The sequence below is a fragment of the Ovis aries genome, chromosome 23, assembly GCF_016772045.2.
Source record: "Ovis aries strain OAR_USU_Benz2616 breed Rambouillet chromosome 23, ARS-UI_Ramb_v3.0, whole genome shotgun sequence".
In the NCBI taxonomy this organism is placed as follows: domain Eukaryota; kingdom Metazoa; phylum Chordata; class Mammalia; order Artiodactyla; family Bovidae; genus Ovis; species Ovis aries.
Window position 1 is genome coordinate 25,484,738 of NC_056076.1, and position 25,013 is coordinate 25,509,750.

At 39.6% G+C, this 25,013-nt stretch overlaps 1 protein-coding gene across 2 annotated transcripts in view; it reads right to left on the reverse strand.

Moving 5' to 3' along the window:
* Nucleotides 1-25,013, reverse strand: part of RNF125 (ring finger protein 125) — a 115,110-nt gene that overhangs the window by 7,517 nt on the left and 82,580 nt on the right. For both annotated transcript variants that reach the window (XM_060405383.1, XM_027960741.3), the window contains 4 exons: nucleotides 18,944-19,097; nucleotides 15,585-15,679; nucleotides 12,171-12,261; nucleotides 1,651-1,758 (listed from right to left, as the gene is read on the reverse strand). In XM_060405383.1, coding sequence (XP_060261366.1) covers nucleotides 1,651-1,758; nucleotides 12,171-12,261; nucleotides 15,585-15,679; nucleotides 18,944-19,097 — 448 coding nt within the window. The remainder of the gene's footprint in view (nucleotides 1-1,650; nucleotides 1,759-12,170; nucleotides 12,262-15,584; nucleotides 15,680-18,943; nucleotides 19,098-25,013) is intronic.

Consider the following 25,013-nt stretch of genomic DNA (forward strand, 5'->3'; position numbering starts at 1 on the left):
TTTACTTTTGGGAGCTCCAAAATCACTGCAGATGGTGATTGCAGCCATGAAATTAAAAGATGGTTACTCCTTGGAAGGAAAGTTATGACCAACTTAGATAGCATATTCAAAAGCAGAGACATTGCTTTGCCAACAAAGGTCTGTCTAGTCAAGGCTATGGCTTTTCCTGTGGTCATGTATGGATGCGAGAGTTGGACTGTGAAGAAAGCTGAGTGCCAAAGAATTGATGCTTTTGAACTGTGGTGTTGGAGAAGACTCTTGAGAGTCCCTTGGACTGCAAGGAGATCCAACCAGGTCATTCTAAAGGAGATCAGTCCTGGGTGTTCTTTGGAAGGAATGATGCTAAAGCTGAAACTCCAGTACTTTGGCCACCTCATGAGAAGAGTTGACTCATTGGAAAAGACTCTGATACTGGGAGGAATTGGGGGCAGGAGGAGAAGGGGATGACAGAGGATGAGATGGCTGGATGGCATCACCGACTCGATGGACATGAGTTTGAGTGAACTCCAGGAGTTGGTGATGGACAGGGAGGCCTGGCATGCTGTGATTCATGGGGTTTGCAAAGAGTCGGACACGATGGAACGACTGAACTGAAGTGATCCTTTAGCTTGTTTTATCATTTCTGATAATGGGAAATTGAGTCTTAAGTATCAGAACTATCCATACTATATCAGATTTTTCTTTCATCTTAAAAAAAAATTCTGACTATAATGAGAATGGCTATGAGTTGGCCATTATTAATGGGTAAGCTGATCAGTATACAGAGGTTCATTATATAATTCTGTCTACTTCTGAATATGTCTAAAATTTGTTCTTAATAATTTAAGTTGAAAACATTAAATAAAACTTGAATTTTATATTTTATAAAATTTAAATTAAAAATAGAGCCCATGTGTCTCACTACATTGATAATGTTGTATCTGTTATTGGCCATTCAGTGTATTATTAAATGAGTGCAAATTCTCTGAGCCATTTCATTACTGATATGATCTTCTCTCAGTTAATATGTTTTTAACTTCATAAAAATTATAACTATTTAGTGGGCGGCATTTGGAGAAGGCAATGGCAACCCACTCTAGTACTCTTGCCTGGAAAATCCCATAGATGGAGGAGCCTGGTAGGCTGCAGTCCATGGGGTCGTGAAGAGTTCAGCACTACTGAGCAACTTCACTTTCACTTTTCACTTTCACGCATTGGAGAAGGAAATGGCAGCCCACTCCAGTATTCTTGCCTGGAGAATCCCAGGGATGGGGGAGCCTGGTGGGCTGCGGTCTATGGGGTCGCACAGAGTCGGACACGACTGAAGCGACTTAGCAGCAGCAGCAGCAGTGGGAGGCATTAAAGTAGAAATTAAAATAACTGGAAAGTGAAATCTGGGTCTTTATACAATGGCTAATTATTTACATCACAAAAAAAATGATTTTGTCTAAAGCAGGTAACTACTCTTAAAGTAGTTATATAAAATATATATATTTATAAAACACAATTTATAAAACACTGTTTTTATGTTTCTTCTTTAATACTAATACTCAACACTGCAGCTACATATGCATTTTTTCTCTATAATCTTATAGTAAGACTTCTTATATTAAGAAAGGTAAGCTTAATTCAGCATAAAAATACAATGTAGAAGTAAGAAAATATACTTACTAAGAAATCATCATAAAACAAAGTGTGACTGACTTGCAAATGTCTTATTAAGCTGCCATTGAAGCTGCTTCGATTCTCATTAGGTACCAAACGGCAAAGCGGACAGAACTGGAAATAAACAATATCCAGAGTTCAAGAAAGAATTTAAATAATCATTAGTGTCAGCGATAAAAAATTAAATAGCCATTCAACAAAGTTAATTTTATGAATCTATTGGCCATACCTTGGTATTATGTTTTAGAATTATATAAATATTAAAGCAATATAAACAAATAAAATTGCACTTCTTTCTTCATACACATTTCTTGTATATAAAGAGTATAACTATTTGTTTCATACTTACCACTTTATTATTTAAATAATATTACAGTCAGGAGGTGTGCCATAATTTAATTAGTTACCTACCTCTTGCAATACTAAAGTTTTCTTAGGTATGTGCATATTTTGCTATTACAAATTACATTATCTACATTGCTATTGTTATTACAAATAATATTATCTATAGTTATATATCAAATTACATTTTTGAGGGGATTATTTTCTTAGGATAAATGACTATAAATGGAGATTAGAAGGTCAAAGTTATGAACATTCATGGTTCATAATATACACTATATATGATACATGATTATAGTTTTATATTACCACTAGCAATATAGATTATAATATACCAGCATCAGATATTAGTATTTACACATATTTTCCTAATTTAATAGCCATGAATGGCCATCTGCAAAACCTTCTCATTTTGAAATATTTATAAGCTCAAAAGAAATGGCAAAATAATGCAGACATACATGTCACCATCACCCAGCTTCCCCAAAATGTTACTTCTTACATAACTATGGCATATTATCAAAACCAGGAAATTGGCAATTAACTAGACAACATCTGACTTAGATTTCACCAGCTTTTGCATGAATTCATTTTCTGGGGTGGGTATATATATTCTATGAAATTTTATCATACATATAGTCATATAACTACCAACACAATCAAGAAACAGAACTGCTCTCTCACTACAAGAAACTCCCTTGCACTATCCCTTAACTTCTCTCCTGAACCCTGGCAACCATGGATTTGTTCTCTAGATCGGCCTTTTTTTTCTCTCTTTGCCTTACTGCCTGGCATGCAGGATCTTAGCTCTCTACCAGCATCCGGAGCGCACCCCTTGCAGTAAGCTGAGTCTTAACCACTTGACCCCTAGAGAAGTCCCACAAATGGATACCACTCTTATCACCTAAGCAGATACTGCCAGTACAGCATAGCAAGTGCTGTAATCAAGATCTGAACAGACAACTGTTCAAGACTGATAAGGGAATCATTACTTTTTTTTCTGAGAAGTCAGGAAAGGATTCAGCCAAGTTGCATGCAGCTGGTGTGAATCTTGAAGAACGAGTCAGCCATAGCAGAGGAAAAGCACCACAGGCAGGGAAAGCAAAGTGGAAAAAGGCAGGAAACCCTAAAACGACCAGGCCTGCTTAGGCAATGGGAAAATGCTCAGTGAAGCTGGAGACAGGGCATGTGGGCAGCCGGGGGAGGAGAGTTTGGAACAGTAAGTTGGAACCAGTACTAATCGACATACACTCTTCTGAGCAGCTCATGTGATTTCTCTTCTCCCCGTATCGAGTCAGAGGAACAGAGATGACTAAGCCTTGGTCCCATGATTAAGGAGCTTTGAGCCCAGTGGACGGGAAATCTACAGAAAACCTGGAATTTCAAGCAAAGTAGTTTTTCTTTTCAGTCTGATGTTAAGAGAACTAGTGGAGGCATCAGACTTCAGGTGTATAGAGAATTTAGTTGTGTGACTGAAGAGACTTTCACCAGAAAGACACTACAAAACAATGGATGACAGTCTATACTACTTTAAAAATTTCTTCTGTTTCTTGAATTGGGGAATTTGACATAAGGAAGGAGAGAGTAAGAATAGGAAAGGGAAAGAAATGGTAAAGTGAGAGACTGATGATCATGACCTAAGTCCTTAAGTGTTCACCTACACTCTCCCTAAGGTTGTTGTTGTTTAGTTGCTTGATTGTGTCTGACTCTTTGCAACCCCATGGACTGCAGCACTCCAGGCTTCTCTGTCCTTCACCATCACTTGGAGCTTGCTCAAACTCACGTCCATTGAGTCGGTGATGCCATCCAACCATCTCATCTTCTGTCATCTCCTTCTCCTCCTGCCTTCAATCTTTCTCGGCATCAGGGTCTTTTCTAATGAGTCAGCTCTTCACATCAGGTAATCCAAGTATTGGAGCTCCAGCTTCAGCATCAGTCCTTCCAATGAATATTCAGAACTGCTTTTCTTTAGGATTGACTGGTTTGATCTCCTTGCAGTCCAAGGGACTCTCAAGAGTCTTCTCCAACACCACAGTTCAAAAGCATCAGTCCTTCGGTGCTCAGCCTTCTTTATGGACCAACTCTCACATCCATACATGACTGCTGGAAAAACCATAGCTCTGACTGTACAGACATTTGTTGGCAAAGTAATCTCTCTGCTTTTTAATATGCTGTCTAGATTTGTCATAGCTTGTCTTCCAAGGAGCAAACGTCTCTTAATTTGATGGCTGCAGTCACCATCTGCAGTGATTTTGGAGCCCAAGAAAATAGAGTCTATCACTGTTTCCACTGTTTCCCCATCTATTTACCATGAAGTGATGGGACCAGATGCCATGATCTTCATTTTCTGAATGTTGAGTTTTAAGTCAACATTTTCACTCTCTTCTTTCACTTTCATCAAGAAGCTCTTTAGTTCCTCTTCACTTTCTGCCATAAGGGTGGTCATATGCATATCTGAGATTATTGGTATTTCCTCTGGCAATTTTGATTCCAGCTTGTGCTTCATCCAGTCTCACATTTCACAAACTGTACTCTGCATAGAAGTTAAATAGGCAGGGTGACAATACACAGCCTTGACGTACTCCTTTCCCAATTTGTAACCAGTCCATTGTTCCATGTCCAGTTCTAACTGTTGCTTCTTTACCTGCAAACAGATTTCTCAGGAGGCAGGTAAGGTGGTCTAGTATTCCCATCTCTTGAAGAATTTTCCAGTTTGTTGTGATCCACACAGTCAAAGGCATAGCCAATGAAGCAGAGATAGATATTTTTCTGGGACTCTCTTGCTTTTTCTATGATCCAACGGATGTTGGCAATTTGATCTCTGGTTCCTCTGCCTTTTCTAAATCCAGCCTGAACATTTGGAAGTTCTTGGTAAACGTACTGTTGAAGTCTGACTTGGAGAATTTTCAGCATTATTTTGCTAGCATAATAAATGAGTACAATTGTGTGGTAGTTTGAGCATTCTTTGGCATTGCCTTTCTTTGGGATTGGAATGAAAACTGACCTTTTCCAGGCCTGTGGCCACTGCTGAGTTTTCCAAATTTGCTGGAATACAGATTGCAGGACTTCCACAGCATCATCTTTTAGGATGTGAAATAGCTCAGCTGAATACAATCACCTCCACTAGCTTTGTTCGTAGTGATGCTTCCTAAGCATCACATTGACTTCACATTCCAGGATGTCTGGCTCTAGGTGAGTGATCACACCATTGTGGTTTTCTGGGTCATGAAGATCTTCTTTGTATAGTTCTTCTGTGTATTCTTGCCACCTCTTCTTAATATCTTCTGCTTCTGGTAGGTCCATACCATTTCTGTCCTTTACTGTGCCCATCTTTGCATGAAATATTCCCTTGGTATCTCTAATTTTCTTGAAGAGATCTCTAGTCTTTCCAATCTATTGTTTTCCTCTATTTCTTTGCATTGATCACTGAAGAAGGCTTTCTTATCTCTCCTTGCAATTCTTTGGAACTCTGCATTCATATGGGTTTATCTTTCCTTTTCTCCCTTGCCTTTCACTTCTCTTCTTTTCTCTTGTAAAGCCTCCTTACAAGAAAGGAGGCTATTTGTAAGGCCTCGTCAGACAACCATTGCCAATTTCCTAATGTCAGCTCATCCTTTACTATCTCTCTTTATTCAGATATGCTCCCAGACCATACTACTATTCAGTTCAGTTCAGTCATTCAGTTGTGTCCGACTCTTTGCGACCCCATGAATTGCAGCACGCCAGGCCTCCCTGTCCATCACCAACTCCTGGAGTTTACTCAAGCTCACGTCCATAGAGTTGGTGATGCCATCCAGCCATCTCATCCTCTGTCATCCCCTTCTCCTCCTGCCCCTAATCCCTCCCAGCATCAGAGTCTTTTCCAACGAATCAACTCTCCGCATGAGGTGGCCAAAGTACTGGAGTTTCAGCTTTCGCATCATTCCTTCCAAAGAACACCCAGGGCTGATGTCCTTTAGAATGGACTGGTTGGACCTCCTTGCAGTCCAAGGGACTCTCAAGAGTCTTCTCCAACATCACAGTTCAAAAGCATCAATTCTTCGGCACTCAGCTTTCTTCACAGTCCAACTCTTGCATCCATACATGACCACTGGAAAAACCATAGCCTTGACGAGATTGTCCTTTGTTGGCAAAGTAATGTCTGCTTTTTAATATGCTATCTAAGTTGGTCATAACTTTCCTTCCAAGGAGTAAGCATCTTTTAACTTCATGGCTGCAATCACCATCTGCAGTGATTTTGGAGCCCCATAAAATAAAGTCTGACACTGTTTCCACTGTTTCCCCATCTATTTCCCATGAAGTGATGGGACCAGATGCCATGATCTTCATTTTCTGAATGTTGAGCTTTAAGCCAACTTTTTCACTCTCCACTTTCACTTTCATCAAGAGGCTTTTTAGTTCCTCTTCACTTTCTGCCATAAGGGTGGTGTCATCTGCATATCTGAGGTTATTGATATTTCTCCCTGCAATCTTGATTCCAGCTTGTGCTTCTTGCAGACCAACAATTTTACAGCATACATCAAAAGATACTGGCCTCAAAAAAAATAGATTCATAGATAATAACTTACTGGTTACTAGTGGGGAGAAGGAAGCGGGGAGGGGCAACATAGAGGTCGGGGATTAAGAGATACAAACTATTATGTATTAAATAAGCTACAAGGATATATTGTATAACACAGGGAATATAGCTAATATTTTATAATAACTATAAATGGGTACAACCTTTACAAGTTGTGAATCACTATACTGTATACCTATACTTGTAACTTATATAACATTGTACAACAACTATACTTCAATTAAAAAAAAAAACAGACGTTGGCCTCATCTCAGTATGGACTTGATCTGATGGTGAACGCAATTGGTAAATAACAGCCACCATATTAGAAGCTACCACCAATTTCAGTCTTTTGGAACGTCTGTTATGATGGATACCCAGCTCTGTCTGTGGTTTAGATTAATCCCCACGGCAGCTCAGTCAATTGAAGAACACTTTTTATATAATGGTAAATACCATTTGAGGAAGAAATTAAAGATAACTGAATCCAATACCAAAAGAAAAGAGTCATGCATTGAAAATAATTACGGGCAAATCTTCCACCAAAATTAAGGTACCAGATTGAACACCTAATAATAGGAGTTTGGAAGCAAATCTAATGAAGATTTTCTTCCTTCCTAAACATTTATGCATGTACGTTCCCACTGCTCCATAAAGCTACAGATATTCTGAATACCCACGGAAATAAACTGCTGTGGGGATTAGGGCTCAGCTTCTGTCAATATAGTTTTTAATTTCAAACCAAATGAAGTCCTGTCCCTTCTCACAAAGAATGAATCTCAGGATCAAGGCAGAAAATAAATCTACCTTTGAACTTGGGTGGATGGAACTATGATTTTTACAATATCCTATTTTTCATATCACTATATCTATCCTACTGTAGCTAAGTTCTCCACCAAGAGCTGGGCCTGCAATGTTGAACAAAGAAATTATTAATAAGTTCTATGGCTTCATGAACCTATTAATTTGGAGGGAGAGACAGACACAAAATAAACACACAACATACAACTGTGATAAATGAGAAAAAAAAGCAAGAGCTGAAAATAATTTTGGTGTCAGGGAACTGAGATTTAAGGTGAGTTCTAAAGGATAAATAAGAACCAACCACTGAAAGAAAACACTGGACAAAGAGGATAGCCAGAAAGTGGGGTTCTTGCTGAAATATCTTCCCTTAATATGATAAAATACTAAATTTCTCTCGAGTGGTCTCATAATTCAATCTGAAGCATGCTGTATCATTTGCCTCTTTTAAGTCTAATATTACATAGATATACTTTAAAAAAAATGCAGCAGAATATAGTTAATTACTGTATTATGAAAAGGACTTGTTCAAACTTCTTGATGTTCTTAACCTACTACCCTAGTTTGCTTGAGCAACTCAGAAATAAAGGATTAGTTGCTTGCGGCTTGATTTTTGAATTATCTAATTCTATCTGGAAGGCAGAATCCTTTGCTCAAATCTCTATCTAGAGACTACTTATATCTGTTAAGTCAGATGACATCACTGACCTTCTCTGCAGGCAAACCTAGCAATTCAGTCCTTTAAAGCAGTAATCCCTCACTACATTCCATGCCAATCCAGAGGCAGTCTTAGACTCAATCCTCCTTGTCCAAGGACCTCCTTGAGGTATTTTCACATATGTGTCCCCATTAGTGCTGCGTAAATGCTGCCACAGGATCTGCCTCCAGCCTTTTCATAACCACAGGTTTAATCTGACTTCTAGTGGCAAACTGAAAGTCACTCAGTCATGTCCGACTCTTTGCGACCCCATGTGCGATGGCCCACCAGGCTCCTCCAAGCAAGAATACAGGAGTCGGTTGCCATTCCCTTCTCCAGGGGATTTTGCCAATCCAGGGATCAAACCTTCATGTCCCAACTGCAAGCAGATTCTTTACTGTCTGAGCCACCAGGGAGTGGGGCTTGTCTTAAGCTTGTACACTCAATCAAGCATGAAACACTAACGGAGGAAACCTGAAGATATTCTGTTCCAGTAACCACTTTTACACAGCCCTAGTGTTTTACAGAACCATGACTTTTCTGAACAATCTGCTCCTGCCTTAAGCCAAGACAGCATCCTTCCCAGCTTGGGTTCCCCAACTGTGAGAGTACACAGCTTCCTCTAGGAAACTTGCTTTAGCCTTGATTTGATATGGCTGCAAACATCACCCAGTACCCAAGCATTACCACCTGATTCTTTTACTACCCTGCAATGCGGGATACCTCGGTTCAGTCCCTGGGTTGGGAAGATCCCCTGGAGAAGGGAACGGCTACCCACTCCAGTATTCTGGCCTGGAGAATTTTATGGACTGTATAGTCCATGGGGTCCACAAAGAGTTGGACACGACTGAGCGACTTTCACTTAGGCTTTTTAACTGCTAAATTCCACAGGCAGTCTGATCCCATGATTCCTGATTTATTTCTATCCTTTTGGCAGTTTTCTTCAGTGACTTCTATGACCTCTAAATAACAGAAGACCCAGCTTCCACGGGTGATCTTCAATCTGATGGCCAAACTGAGCAGCACATGGACAGGATTTCTGCTGGAAATGTGCCAATGGATACATCCAGTACCAATGGATAGACACGTAAGGTGCCTGGCCTGGATGGATGCTATAGTGCTGCCCATAGTCCAGAATGCCTAGTGTTCCTCCAGCCAGACCAGCACCTGGGCACTACTAGTCACGGCTCAGGCTGCGTTGATGATATCTCCTTCATAGGGTTGCTGGGAGAAGTTAAAGAGGCACTCGGTCAGTTCTGTTCAGTCGCTCAGTCATGTCTGACTCTTTTTGACCCCAAGGACTGCAGAATGCCAGGCTTCCCTGTCCATCACCAACTCCCAGAGCGTATTCATGTCCATCAAGTCGGTGATGCCATCCAACCATCTCATCCGCTGTCGTCCCCTTCTCCTCCTGCCTTCAATCTTTCCCAGCATCAGGGTCTTTGGCACTCAGCTTTCTTTATAGTCCAAATCACATCCATACATGACTACTAGAAAAACCATAGCCTTGACTAGACGGACCTTTGTTGGCAAAGTACTGTCTCTGCTTTTTAATATACTGTCTAGGTTAATCATAGCTTTTCTTCCAAGGAGCAAGTGTCTTTTAATTTCATGGCTGCAGTTAACATCTGCAGTGATTCTGGAGCCCCCTAAAATAAAGTCTACCACTGTTTCCATTCTTTCCCCATCCATTTGCCATGAAGTGATGGGACCGGATGCGATGATCTTCATTTTCTGAATGTTGAGTTTTAAGCCAACTTTTTCACTCTCCTCTTTCACTTTCACCAAGAGGCTCTTGTAGAGTCTTCTCTTGTGTTGTTGGAGAGTGTGTTTGCTATGACCAGTGTGTTCTCTTAGCAAAACTCTGTTAGCCTTTGCCCTGCTTCATTTTGTGCTCCAAGGCCAAATTTGCCTGTTACTCCAGGTATCTCTTGACTTCCTACTTTCGCATTCCAGCTGTCTATAATGCAAACGACATCTTTTGGGGGTGTTAGTTCTAGAAGGTCTTGTAGGTCTTCATAGAATTGTTCAACTTCAGCTTCTTCAGGATTACTGGTCGGGGCATAGACTTGGACTACTGTGATATTGAATGGTTTGCCTTGGAAACAAACAGAGATCATTTTGTTGTTTTTGAGCTTGCATCCAAGTACTGCATTTTGGACTCTTTTGTTCACTATGAAGGCTATTCCATTTCTTCTAAGGGATTCTTGCCCATAGTAGTAGATATAATAGACATCTAAGTTAAATTTCACTGAGTTCAAGAGGCACCCAGAATTCAGTGTATCGGGAATTCCCCTGCAGTCCAGTGGTTATGACTTGGCACTTTCACTGCAGGGGCCCGGGTTTGTTCCCTGGTTGGAGAACTGAGATCCTGCAAGCTGTGCATATGACCAAAACAAACCAAAAGACAAACCAAGAAAACTCAGTATGTGGTAGTCATTATTATGCCATCTTAATGTTTTCTTTCTTCTTTTTTAAATATTTACTTATTTATTTGGCTGTACCAGCTCTTAGTTGTGGCATGTGGGACCTAGTTCCCTGACTAGGGATTGAACGTAGGTCCCCTACATTGGGAGCTCGGAGTCTTAGCCACTGGACCACCAGGGAAGTCCCCCAATGCTTTCTTCAAGATTCCTCTAGGAAGGTACCCCAGGGACCAATCGTAAAATACTTCCTTAGCTCAGTTCCTCCAAGGGCAACTTAAACAGGAAAAGCCCATGACAATCTCCGCTGCTCCCCCAACACATATCAAGCTCCTAGCTAGCCATTCCAAGAACCAAACCCCTGGATCATTAGGGTGAATAAAAAAAGACCTTTGACTGTGCTGTGGGGCTTTTCTCTTGACTTGCTAGTAGAGCACAGGTGTTTATGCCCCAGAGCTAGATAGACACTGGGCTTCAAACTATAGCTCTGCTTACTTACCAGCTGTAAGACTTAACCTCTCTGAGTCTGAGTTTACCGTTGGTAAAATAATAATCATCTCTATCTCATAGTATTGTTGTAAGTGCTATCTATCAATCATCTAATAAACTTACATTTCAACCTCATCCACCTTCCAAAAGGATTTTATGAAAAGAAAAAAAAACTTTAAAACTCAAAAAACCCCCAAACTGTTACATATATGAAACACACACACACACACACACACACACACACACACACACATTTTAGTTCTGTTTCAGTTCAGTTCAGTTCAGTTCATAAAATCCAAAATAATCTTCAAGGTATCATTTTACATCTGTCAATTTAAAAATAAATGTAACCCAATTTTGGCCGGCTAAGGTAAAAGCAGTTTACTCAACAATTGCTGACACAAATATAAACTGACTCAAACTTTTTAGAATACGTTTTGAGTATTAATTAAAACTTGCACTCTTGGGCCCCAAAATATCAATTTATGGAATTTCCTCCTAAGAAAAAAAATGATATAGAAAGAAAAGTTTAAACCTACATGAACGTGAATGCAAATCCTAAAAACTGGCAGCAATCCAAATGTTAAAAACAAGTAAAATGGCCAAGTAAATGATGATGACCCATGATGACCCATCATCACCCTGTCTTACCTCTCAACTATACAAAAATGAAAATTGTAAGAGCCACACTGCAAAGCAGAACTAAGAAAGGCAGCATTCACAATAGATCAAGGAAATAATAAACAATATGCATTTTAATCTGTGAGCCTATTGATAAATATTCAGACTCTGAAATAAAATAATGAATTGATTAATAAAGGTGAATGACTTCCTACTTTTCATGTCTAGTGTATTATTGCCTTCATAACCATATTTGCATTATTAAAAAATGTTTCTCAGTTAGGATGTGAGCACAGTTAGCATACTAACATTAAATCTTAACTATGCATTTTTGATCTGCTTAGTTGATTATGCCCATGATTATCTGTAAGAGACAATGTTGTCTAATTCCATAAATGAAAGAGTAATTGCACACTGGTAATTCTTGTCGGTTTCAACTAGACACTTTCACATGGTGTTCATAGTCATAGAATCACTGTAACCTTGACATAAATTATCCTTTATGATATATCCATAAATAGAAGCCCATAAATGGATTTTCTAATGTATATCAAATTTAGATACTGCAGAAATATATAGTAACAAAATTTCTCACCACAGGTCTCCTTTCTGATCTGTGATGAGTAATGCAATGATCCAGCAAACTGTCTTCATCCAATTCCTTCTGACAAAAAGGACATACACACCTGGAAATTGCATAGAACACAAATATTACTGAAATTACTGATAATTAGACAGCAGTCACTTTACTAGAGATAAAAAACAGAATGTAGGTGGATCTAGTTTCTAGTGCTCATTCTTTCGATTTCATATTCATTTTCCTATCCTGATAATAATCTTGGTGCCTAAATTTTTTCTCATGAGCAATGCAAATGTGTAACCTCACAGGGGCAGGACAGAGACACAGTTATAGTGCACTTGAAGCACTTTATTTTCTTTGAAAGGAAAGTACACTCTGAGTGCTCCATTAACTGAGAAACAGAGGATCATACCACCCAGCTGTATCTATGTTACTTTTTCTGTCTCTTTTACTTCTTTTTCTAATTCAGGTAACATCTGAATTGGGTGTTACTTGTTCTCCAACCAGAATATCTGATGACACTGGCAAATATAACCACAGATGTCAACTCACAGTATTAGCATCCAGTGAAGAAAGAAAAACAGCCCACAACTACCCTGTTACTTCTTTATGCGCATCTAGGAGTACCTGTCCTTCGCATCTGTGTTGTCCAGTGGAGTAGCTATTAGGTATGTGTCTACCGGGCACTTGAAATATGGTCAGTCCAAACTGAGATATGCTAGAAGTTTAAAATACACTCTGAAGTTTACAAGCTTTATATATAAAATGTCTCAATAATTTATATATTGATTACATGTTCAAAGGAGAATATTTTAACCAGTTGAATACATACATGAAAAATTAATTTCACTTGTTTTTACTTTTTGAATATTGCTACTAGAGAATTTAAAATTACATGTGTTCTGCATTATATTTCCATTGCATAGTGCTGCCTTAAATTCTGAGGGACAATACGGAGGCTTGGAATTTTTCACTCATTTTCCATTATAGATATAACTTCCTGTTCCCCAAGACATGTATTCTGGATAGTTTCCTTGCATAAGAACTTAAAAAATTTGAATTATAAGTTCTATAAAGCAAAGATTTCTATATTAAATGCAAATATTAATCTATCTTGTAAGACTAATTAATCAACAACCCTTCTCATTTTGGTTATTTTAACTCTTCGTTGTTTAATTCTAACTAGCAGGATAAATTAGTATTCATATACTTTAAAATTTTCATATCAACTTTCCAGTCAAACCACATGCTTCTTTAGCTCGCTTGTTAGCCTTCCTTCCTACTGGTCCCTGGGACCAGTCTAACAGAATTCAAAACTCTTCTTAGAGCTAAAATACTCAGAATTTACAGGAGTATGGAATAAATCTAATCCTATAATAAAAGGTGCATTTGCAAAGTAATCTCTAGAAAAACATTCAGACTTCTGGATTATGAAATTTAAGATATATTGGAGTAGTATTTCTTAAAAAAATTTTTTTTTGGCTGCATTGAACAGCTTATAGGATTTCAGCTCCCCAGTCAGGGATTAAACCTGGGCCCTTGGCAGTGAATGTGTAGAGTCCTAACCAGTAGAGTGCTAGGGCATTCCCCTTTTTTATCTTTAAAAAAATTTTTTTTATTGAAGTAGAGTAGATTTACACTGTCACGTTAGTTTCAGGCATATAGCACAATAATTCAGTTGTATATACATGTATATACATTCTTTTTCAGATTCTTTTCCTTGATAGATTATTACAAAATATTAAGTATTTTGTCCTGTGCTAAAGTGAACAGGAACGAAAAAGCCTCTTGCTGGAAGTGAAAGAGGAGAGTGAAAAAGTTGGCTTAAAGCTCAACATTCAGAAAACAAAGATCATGGCACCTGGTCCCATCACTTCATGGGAAATAGATGGGGAAACAGTGGACACAGTGTCAGACTTTATTTTGGGGGGCTCCAAATTAAAAGACACTTACTCCTTGGAAGCAAAGTTATGACCAACCTAGATAGCCTATTAAAAAGCAGCGATATTACTTTGCCGACTAAGGTCTGTCTAGTCAAGGCTATGGTTTTTCCAGTGGTCATGTATGGCTGTGAGAGTTGGACTGTGAAGAAAGCTGAGCGCCGAAGAATTGATGCTTTTGAACTGTGGTGTTGGAGAAGACTCCTGAGAGTCCCTTGGACTGCAAGGAGATCCAACCAGTCCATTCTAAAGGAGATCAGTCCTGGGTGTTCATTGAAAGGACTAATGCTAAAGCTGAAACTCTAATACTTTGGCCACCTCATGCAAAAAGTTGACTCATTGGAAAAGATCCTGATGCTGGGAGGGATTGGGGCAGGAGGAGAAGGGGATGACAGAGGATGAGATGGCTGGATGGCATCACTGACTCTATGGACACGAGTTTGAGTGAACTCCGGGAGTTGGTGATGCACAGGGAAGCCTGGCGTGCTGCGATTCACGGGGTCGCAAAAAGTCAGACAGGACTGAGCAACTAAACGGAACTGAATTGATACATGTAATTTCTTAAAATGAGCATAACTAACATTTATCTTCAGGAGAGGAAAATAAATTATACTGAATATCTCTACTGGATAGCTGAATTCATAGGAAGACTTAATGGTTTCAAAGCCATTATCTCCATTCAGTAGTACACAAAGCTTTATCTATTTCTTCAGCAGAGGCAAATGCCAAACTTTGTAATTCCTTTGCCATTCAGAATTGTTGTCCTTCAGTTGCTGAGTTGTATCCAACTCTTTTCCACCCTCTGAACTGCAGCATGCCAAGCTCCCCCATCCTCCACTATCTCCTGGAGTTTTAATGACCTAGATTTATTTCCTTTTTTTTTTTAAGAAAAAATAATGATCAATATCCTCCGTTACACCTACTAGCTGTCTCTATCCTTCCTCCAGCCCCATATAAGATTACCCAGCAAACAGATTGTAGGATTCAGAATGCCTACCCCATGCGTGTTCTTTCGTGTTAGAATATATACTGAGATGTCACTTTGTCCCTTCTAAAGAGTAAGCAGGAAAATGAGCGGGAATGAGCTAGGAGACTGAGCAGTGGTGATGGAAAACTAAAGACAATAATCTCATAACCATCATCTCCTTCAGGACTCTTAGTCACAACACAGAGCCTAACAGAAACTGAACAGTTCTGCTTTCTATTTTTGAATCTTCCTCCATATAAACTTGTCTGAGGAAGCTTCCTCAATCTCTCCAATGTCCAGTTGGTTCTCCCCAAAGTTTTTAAAGCAGAGAGAGGAAAATTCTTTTGTAATTACTGCTATTAATCATTGAAAACAAATGATTACTAATAAGAGGGATTATGATTAGGAGCCAAAACATAACCATATACATATTTTCATAATACAATGTTAAGCTTTCCAGCCCATTAAATTCTTTATAAGCATGTCAGATTTAGCATTAAAGCAAAGTGTACAGAAGCAAACCTTGCTGTTGTCTCTCCAAGCTCTTGCAGTGGTCCGTACTTATCTATGTACTTCTGGCATGTTCTTATGTGTGCTCTCATTTCACTGAGGCAAACCTGTATGAAAGCAGATCAAAATAAGCTCACTGTTCAAAAGAGGCTCATTTCAGTCAATGAAGTCTTCTGTGACCAACTTCACTGCTTTCTTTATTTCAAATAAGGTCATAGTGTGGGGTTAGTTGATTAAAAGGATGCAGTCAAGGTAATAATTCAATCAATTTAAGGCATTATCAAGAATAACACTGATTTAAAATTTCTTTATAGTTAGAAGATCCGGGAGCTGAGTTCTTGAATTTGATTCTTTTAGAAAGCATATGTTTTTCAAAGTGAAAAAATATATATTAAATCAAATTTATTGTTTTTGGATACTATTACCTAAATTAGTGATGGAAAGAAGGAAGAAAGAAAAAGAGCAAAAGGAAGGAAAGGGGGAAAAAAGTAAAAAGAAAGAGATAAAAAGAATAAATAAATGGATTTTAGAGATGTCCGGAGTAAGCAAAAAGAAATCCTGTGCTTCAGGGAAAGATATAAATACCATGGCTTTATAATACATCCAGTAGCATTACATGAATTCACAATACACAGCACTTAATGGCCCCATTAAGAGCAAATATAAAGGACAGCTCTTGCAGTCCATTTTTATGAAGGCAGAATAAAGAGCCCTTGTCCTTCCAGATATACATTCAGAGATCCTAACCATGAGGGATCTGTTGCTGCATAGCACATATTCTACTAAATGTGTCATTAGAAACTCTGATAAGATCTTGTGCTAAAGGAAGCTTTGTTAGGGTTGTGGTAAGGTAGCCGACCCACCCTGCTTCATTTTGCCCAAGCTACGGAAGTTCAACCTCAAACATGAAATCTGCCATCTCAAGGAAGCAGTCGTAACTGCTTCACAAAAGACAAAAATAAAAGCAAATGGAAACGTTAACAACAAATCCTTGCTTTATCCATCTAAAAAGATGTAAAAGCTAGGACCGATGTAGGCAGCTGTCTTAAAACTGACTGCTTTACAACATTTAACATCCAACTTTGCACATCAGTGCTCTCTCCTCTCCTTGTGACTTTCGTTAAGAACAGTCCTTGATCAACATTCCTCATATAAATGTAGCCATCTGGGGACTGTATCCTGACAAGTGAATTGATAAATTCATAGGGTGTCTACCCCAGACACAAAACTAAAATCAGTTGTCCGTGGTGGCAGGAGTATATAAGCCACTGCGCTTGCCTTAAAGGTGTTTATATTCTAATAGAGGAAAAACAAATGAACAAAGGATGTGAAGACAAGCAGATAGGAAACCATTCAATACTGGGGACTGGGATACTCATGAATGGAGATCTGGCCAGGACTCACAGGAAGCAGAGTTGAGAATGCCTAATATCCCAGCAAGAAGAGACAGATACAAAGAAATCTCCCAAAGGAAAGATCAAAATACTTGTGAATAATCAGAAATAGGGAGTGAAAAAGAAAGCAAATTCTGACCCAGGATAATAGAGAGAATGCTCTTGTTTCTGACAGATACCAAAGAACTGGATAACAGAATAATACGCTGAGTTTGATTTTTTGCATGTTGAATTTTAAACGATGGCAAAATATCAAAATAAAAATAAGCAGTAATGATTACTAAGAATGTGAAAAGCTATTGATTTTGAGCTATTGATTTGAGCATTCATTTCCCCAGTGCTAAAATGAATCCTATCCAGTGATGTTAGTGGTAAAGAACCTGCCTGCCAATGCAGGAGATGAAAGGGATGCAATTCAATCCCTGGGTGAGGAAGATTCCCTGGAGAAGGGAATGGCACCCCACTCCACTATTTTTGCCTGTAAAATCCCATGGACAGAGGAGCCTGGTGAGCTACCGTCGATGGGGTTGCAAGAGTCCAACACGACTGAGCATACAGTGCTAAAAGCCACTTGCGGTTTGTCTTTAATCCTTACAACCACCCTGTGACACGAACACTCTTTTCCTTCAATTTACAAAGACTCAAACAATAACTCAGATTAATAATTTGCCCCAAATCACAAACAGTAAGTGAGAGAATTAGTGCTCAACCCTAAGATGTCTGACTCCAAAGACCATGCATAGATTCCGTAGTCTCACAGCCATGAACAGATTTGGGTCTTATATAAATATTCAAAAAATGCATTTGAGCATTTACTATGTTCCAGCCACCATTCAAAGTTCTTGATACAGAACCTAATAAAACAGACACAATCCTTACCCTCCTGAAATCTGGTGGGGATAATGGATAATGGACATTAAATTTAAGTCACAAATATGTAATTACAAATGGTGACAAGTTAAAGAGAAAGCACAGAGTGCTAAGAGAAAGTGTTTAAGAGATTATAATTTAGATGAACAATCAGGAAAGGTTCTCTAAGAAATTGAGATCTTCAGTATAAGACCACCCTTTTGATCTCTAGACAGGTAATATCTAGATATATTCCCCTTAGCAGTTCAAATGTAATGTATGTAAAACTTAAAACTTAACTCTGTAGATTCTTCTCCAAATTTGCTCCCCATATTAGCACTTTCACCTACTCATCTCATAAACTTGGAAGCCATCTTTGACACCTCACTCTTATGCACCCCACATCCAGTTACTCACCAATTTTATTCAATCCCTCTCTTAAATACACCCTGAAACAACCTCTTATTCCATACCTAGTGCTCTTACGCTAACCCAGATTCCTAACCACTTATCCTAAAGGCCACTAAACTGACTCCACCACTTCTGCTTTTGCTCCCTCCAAACCATTCTCCGTGCGCATGCCTGAGGGAGAGCTTAAAAATATAAACCTGATCAAAAGCTTACACTTTTTCTATGACACCCTATCGCATTTAAGATAAAATCTAGAATCTTTGACACAGCTTCTAAGACCTCACATGATCTAACCAGACTAGTATAGTATCAACGGTAACAGGGAGGCAGCGGTCAACAGAGATAAATACGGCAAAGCCCAGAGCACCAGAGATGGAATTACGCCACTGGGCTTGAAAATAAAGCTACTCACTGGGTGGGCTACAATAACATAATAGAGGCCACATAGTAAGGGGTGAGGAGAGCAATGGGAAGGGAGGAAACGGAGGTGGTCGATGAAAGCACTTGTTTGAGAAATTAGGTGATGGTGGGCATCAGGTGACGGCTCTCCTGCAGTCCCTACTTATGAAACAGGAGGACAGGAAGAGGAGAGACTAAGACAATCCACTTTGAAATCCGAGTAGGATGAGGTCAAAGGCAGAGGTGAAATGACTAGCTGTCTGACAATTTTCTCGGCGGTCTAAGCTGGTAACTATGAGCAAAGGCAGGGTGACGTACCAGAGTGTCACATTCGGTGCAATTCCGGAACTCGGATTTCATTCTCTTGGCGACATCAGCTGCTGGAACGCCTTCGGAAGGAAGATAGGCCCGGCAGTAAGGACAGGTCCACTTATTGTTCTTTAGACTGGTAGCGATGCAAGAACGGCAGAATCTACAGGACACAAACCAAGAACACGTCACTCTCCTTGACAGGAATTAAGGAGCCACCACGGGGGGTTCATGTGTGGAAACTGTATTTTAATGATACCTCGGATACTAAGAGCAGTTCTGCCAAGTGGAAGCTCCATCTACACTATTATAAAATAGATAACAGATGAGAACCGATTGAACAGCTCTGGGAACTCTAGTCAGCGCTCTGTGGTGATCTAAATGGGAAGGAAATCCCCAAAAGAGGGGATACATGCATACAGATAGCTGATTCACTTTGCTGTATAGCAGAAACTAACATAACATTGTCAATCAACTATACTCTAATAAAAATTATTAGGAAAAAAAAAGAGAGAGCTCCATTTGCATCGTACACTTGCTGGAGAGTCTCTTTATCTTCCCCGTGGGTCACAGGTTCTCACCATATGTGCTAGACACATAAAAGGAGACAGGCAAGGTGGTGAAACAGCCTTCCTATAAACAGAATTCAAACTATAACTCAAATATCACTCAGCCACAAAAAAGAATGAAATAATTCCATTTGCAGCAACATGGATGGATCTAGAGGTGATCCTACTAAGTCAGACAGAGAAAGACAAATATCATATAATACCATTTATATGTGGAATTAAAAAAAATGATACAGATAACTTATTTGAGCAGACTCACAGACATAGAAAACAAACTTATGGTTACCAAAGGGGAAAGGGAGAGGGAAGGACAAATTAGGAGTTTGGGATTAACAGATAAGAACTACTACATACAAAACAGATAAGCAACAAGGATCTATTGTATATCACAGGGAATTATATCAATATCTTATAATAACCTATTGATATAATAGAAAATAATCTGAAAAAGAATCTATATATCTGTATGTATCTATGTACAAATGAATCACTTTGCCTACACCTGCCATTTCCTTCTTCAAAAGTGAAAGTTGCTCAGTCGTGTCCAACTCTTTGCAACCCCATGGACTATGCAGTCCATGGAATTCTCCAGGCCAGAATACTGGAGTGGATAGCCTTTCCCTTCTCCAGGGGATCTTCCCAACTCAGGGATCAAACCCAGGTCTCCTGCACTGCAGGTGGATTTTTTACCAGCAGAGCCACAAGGGAAGCCCCCTGAGAGTAACACATTATAAATCAACTACATTGAAAAAAAAAAACCCCTATAACTCAAAGGATATCTAACATACTCTTTTCTTTAACCTTATTTTACCTTAAAATTTGTGTGTCAGGGGAGGGGGGTAATAGGTCTTTGTTCTCTGGGTTTTTGTGTGTCAGATAAAAAACTAACAAGTTGAGGAGGTAAAAATACCAGACACATTATAAGTGTTCATAATTTTAAACTCATCCTCAGATACAGAAAATTACCTAATCAAAATTACCACTATTAGGAATGTCCTCCATGTCAATAAATACATTCTCTGGTTTTCTCAAAGATAATCTTGACAAAATATTAACATAATCAACAGAATTCACACAAAATCTTGACCTATTTACGGGAACTGTTGAAAATTAAGTGCACACAGTAAAAGTGAGCATTTCAATAGGTTATACATATTAGCATAATTTGATAGCTCTTGAAAAGTTCATCTATCATAGGTACACAATTCAAGGAAATTTCACAAACAAAATTCGCAGATAGCCATTGTGCATGTGTGCTTAGCTGTGTCCGACTCTTTGTGACTCCATGGACCGTAGCCCACAAAGTTCCTCTGTCCATGGGATTTCCCACGAAAGGATGCTGGAGTTGGCTGCCATTTCCTTCTCCAGGAGATCTTACTGATCCAGGGAGCAAACCCATGTCTCCTGTATTGGCAGGCGGATTCTGTGCCACCCGGGAAGTCCCATATTAGTCACTGTGATTAGCCATTACTGATTCTTCAAAGTATTCTTTTCTCCCTTGTGATAAAACCCTTACATACACATAGAGGATATTTATGTCTGCAGTGTTCCTGAGACATTTGCTTGATGCTTTTCCAGTGGTCATTTATGGATGTAAGAGTTAACTATAAAGAAAGCTGAGCACCTAAGAACTGATGCTTTTGAACTGTGGTGTTGGAGAAGACTCTTGAGAGTCCCTTGGAGATCCAACCAGTCCATTCTAAAGGAGATCAGCCCTGGGTGTTCTTTGGAAGGAATGATGCTAAAGCTGAAACTCTAGTACTTTGGCCACCTCATGCGAAGAGTTGACTCATTGGAAAAGACTCTGATGCTGGGAGGGATTGGGGGCAGGAGGAGAAGGGGACGACAGAGGATGAGATGGCTGGATGGCATCACCAACTCGATGGATGTGAGTTTGAGTGAACTCTGGGAGATGGTGATGGACAGGGAGGCCTGATGTGCTGCGGTTCATGGGGTTGCAAAGAGTCGGACACGACTGAGTGACTGAACTGAACTATGTCTGCCCAGCACCCATTTCCCCTTACTCCTGCCACAGCATCCTGATTTTGCTCTGCAGGACCCACCCCTCTTACATGAGATGCAAACTGGTGGGACCCCAATTCAGGTGCCCACAATCCCTTGCTGAAGGCAGAGAACCTGATGTCGACCAGACTAAGTGAGTAAACCGTCTCCCTGGGAGACGCATGCTAAACAGTGACACAAGAGCTGATTCAGCAATAACTTGATGGGACTGCCCTGCTCTTTATGTACAACCCTGGATCTGCCTGGGTTCCTACCCTTTTCTTCTTTTTGTTACTAATGTTGTTTGGAAACTTTATGTTTTGATATAATTTCAAACAAAACTTTTTTTAATGCTGTGCCGTGAGGCATGCAAGATGTTAGTTCACCAACCAGGGATTGAACCGGTGACCCCTGCATTGGGAGCCTGGAGTATTAACCACTGGACTGCCAGGGAAGTCCCCATAATTTCAGATTTGACACACTGCTTTTTATTTACAAAGTTTATAACAGACCTTAGCTCATTTAACCTTAACAACCCCCTAGAGAAAGATCATTATTTCGTTTACAGATGAGCAAACCATGGTACATACTGGTTGTTACTTCTGCAAAGTCACAGCTACAGAAAGTGCCTGAACTTGGTTAGTCTTAAAGCTGGGTTTTCTTTTTCTTTTTTCTATTAAGTGGCAGTGTTCAGTGCTATAGAATTCTACTATTTTCTGTTGACCAATCATGATATGATGGTATTAAATGAGTGATAGTTATATAATCACAACAGTAAAAGATGTTTAGGTGTTTACCAGTTTTCACAACCAACAATCAGACAAAAAAAAAGATAATTACAATTGAGAGCCATAAGGGAAACATGGTTAACCTAACAATATAAAATAATTATATACAATTTGGGGGGTGAAATAGAATGATGTGGTAAGTGGAAGGGCATACATGCACAAGTTTTCATCCACACAGCCAGTCTAGGTCTTTTGGTTGGTGCATTGAATTAATTTACATTTAAGGTAATTACTGATATGTATGATCCTATTACCATTTTCTCAATTGTTTTGGTTTTATTTTTTGTAGGTATTTTCCTTGGTTTTCTGACTCAAAGATTCAGTAACCTGTCTTTCCACAGCCACAGTTGCCCTTGGAAACAGCAATACTTCCAGAATCAAAAGATCTAAGTCCTCTGCTGTCTTTTACTTCTGCATGCTTCAGGTGATTAACTGTAAGTTCTATGGCACAATGTTCTTAATGTTTCCTTGCGTCCCTAAGGATTGGTTCTCAAAGTGTAAGAGTATTTATTACAGACAACAGTCCAAATGCCCAACTCGTAATTAACATTTCTAATGAACACTTAAGGTTCTGGCAGGAATTCTTTGTCTACATGATTTAGGAGCAAACAGGTAACATTGTGTTTCTTGTCAACTAAAAGTCACCCCCTCTTTGCTCACACTGATTTGAGTTTTGCACAAACCGAACACAAACAGAAGATGAATACTGGTGCAAAGCTCCATGGTGGGCACTGGTCACATTACCTCACTTCACTCCTGCAGTAATGCTAAATGCTCCTCTTTCTCTCTACCCTGACTGATGGCAAACTGAGGTTCAGAGAGGTGTTAACAACTTGCTGAGGTTACACAGCTGTGAAGACAGTAGTAAGCTGTTTGTTGGGTGTTTTTTGCCAGTCGCTCACAGCATGTGGGATCTTAGTTCCCTGACCAGAGATTGAACCAGAGACCCTGGCAGTGAAAAGACTGAGTCCTAACCACCAAACCGCCAGGGAATTCCTAAGATAGTAATGTTTTTTATCCTCAAGCAGTTTTGGGAGAGGCTCAAAGTCTGTAGTCTTTTTAAAGACCTTGGGCTTCCTAGGTGGCATTAGTGTAAGGAACCCACCTGCCACTGCAGGAGATCTAAGAGATGTGGGTTCGATCCCTTGGTCATCCCCTGGAGAAGGAAATGGCAACTCACTCTGGTATCCTGGCCTGGAGAATCCCATGAACAGAGGAGCCTGGTGGGCTACAGATCAGTTAGACACAACTGAGGCGACTTAGCACGCATGACAAGTAGAAGCAGCAAAGCTGCTGAGAGAGATCACTGATTGCTGTACCTGCATAAGCCAGGTGGGCTTTACCTAGAGTATATTTCTGCTGTTATTTTGTAAATACTTCGTACGTGTTTTTGTAACTATGATCAAAAACCACAATAATGGAAATTCCTAGTAGATATTCATGAAAAGGAGCACATTTGAGGCATGTTTAAAACCAAGTCTCTCCCTATAACCCATTTAAGTCTGTACAGTGGTATTGCCTGTGGCACGAAACTCTCACATGAGCCTGATACAGACACTGTTGCATTATATGAGAATATTAGCAGTAAATCTGGTAGATGAGTCCATTAACTGTACTCCTTTTAACAGAAGTATTTATGAAGTAGAGAAAACACATCAAGATCAAGGTGTTTTGGAACAGATTGAATTTACTGATCATGAGTACATAAAAACCACAACATTGTCACCATGCAAACATGCTGGATGCCGCTGCAGCTCAAGCTTACTTTCTGGGCTGCAGAAGCAAGACTGCAGAACTGCTGAGTTCAAAAGATTTGAGGGGAACATTCTCTCCTTAAAGGTGTAGCTATCAAATTCAAGTCATGAGTGCTGGAGTTTCTACCATCCCTACCCTGGTATCTTGGCATGAAAAGTATACAAGTGATTGGGACTTCCCTGCTGGTCCAGTGGTTAAGAATCTGCCGACCAATGCAAAGGACACAGGTTCAACCCCTGCTTGGGGAACTAAGATCCCATATGCCACAGAACAACAAAGCCCATACCACAGAGCCTGCGAATCACAACTAGTGTCCCTGCCTGCAACAAAAGATGCCACACGACACAACAAATGTCCCTCATACTGCAACAAAGACCCAACGCAGCCAAATATAGAAATGTTTGGAAAGTATACAATGATCAAACATTTTCTGAGGGGCCTAATCAGAGACCACAGAGGTTATTCAGCTTTATGTAATATATACTACATAACAGACAGAATACAGACAGAAAGTGTTAGTCGCTCAGTCATGTCCTACTCTTTGCGACCCTATGGACTTGCCAGGCTCCTTCATCCATAGGATTTTCCAGGCAAGAATACTGGAGTGGGTTGCCATTTCCTTCTCCAGGGGATCTTGCTGACCCAGGGATCGAACCTGGATCTTTCTCATTGCAGGCAGCATCTGAGCCACCAGGGAATATAGACAAGATAACTCAAAACTAAAATGTCTCAGAAAGCAAAGTGTAGAACTATATATGCACAGTGTGAGCTTCCTGCAGGCCTGTAGGTATATAAGAATATCTGGGGTAAAGAAAATAAGAACATTTACTTACCCATTGAAAAGACGGCAACTGGAAAGAAAGGGTGTGTGGTAGAAGAAGGGTATTTTCATTGTCAAATTTTAAGTGTGAACCACATCAACTTATTACCAACATTAACAAACAATTCTTTTAAAAAGTAAATCAT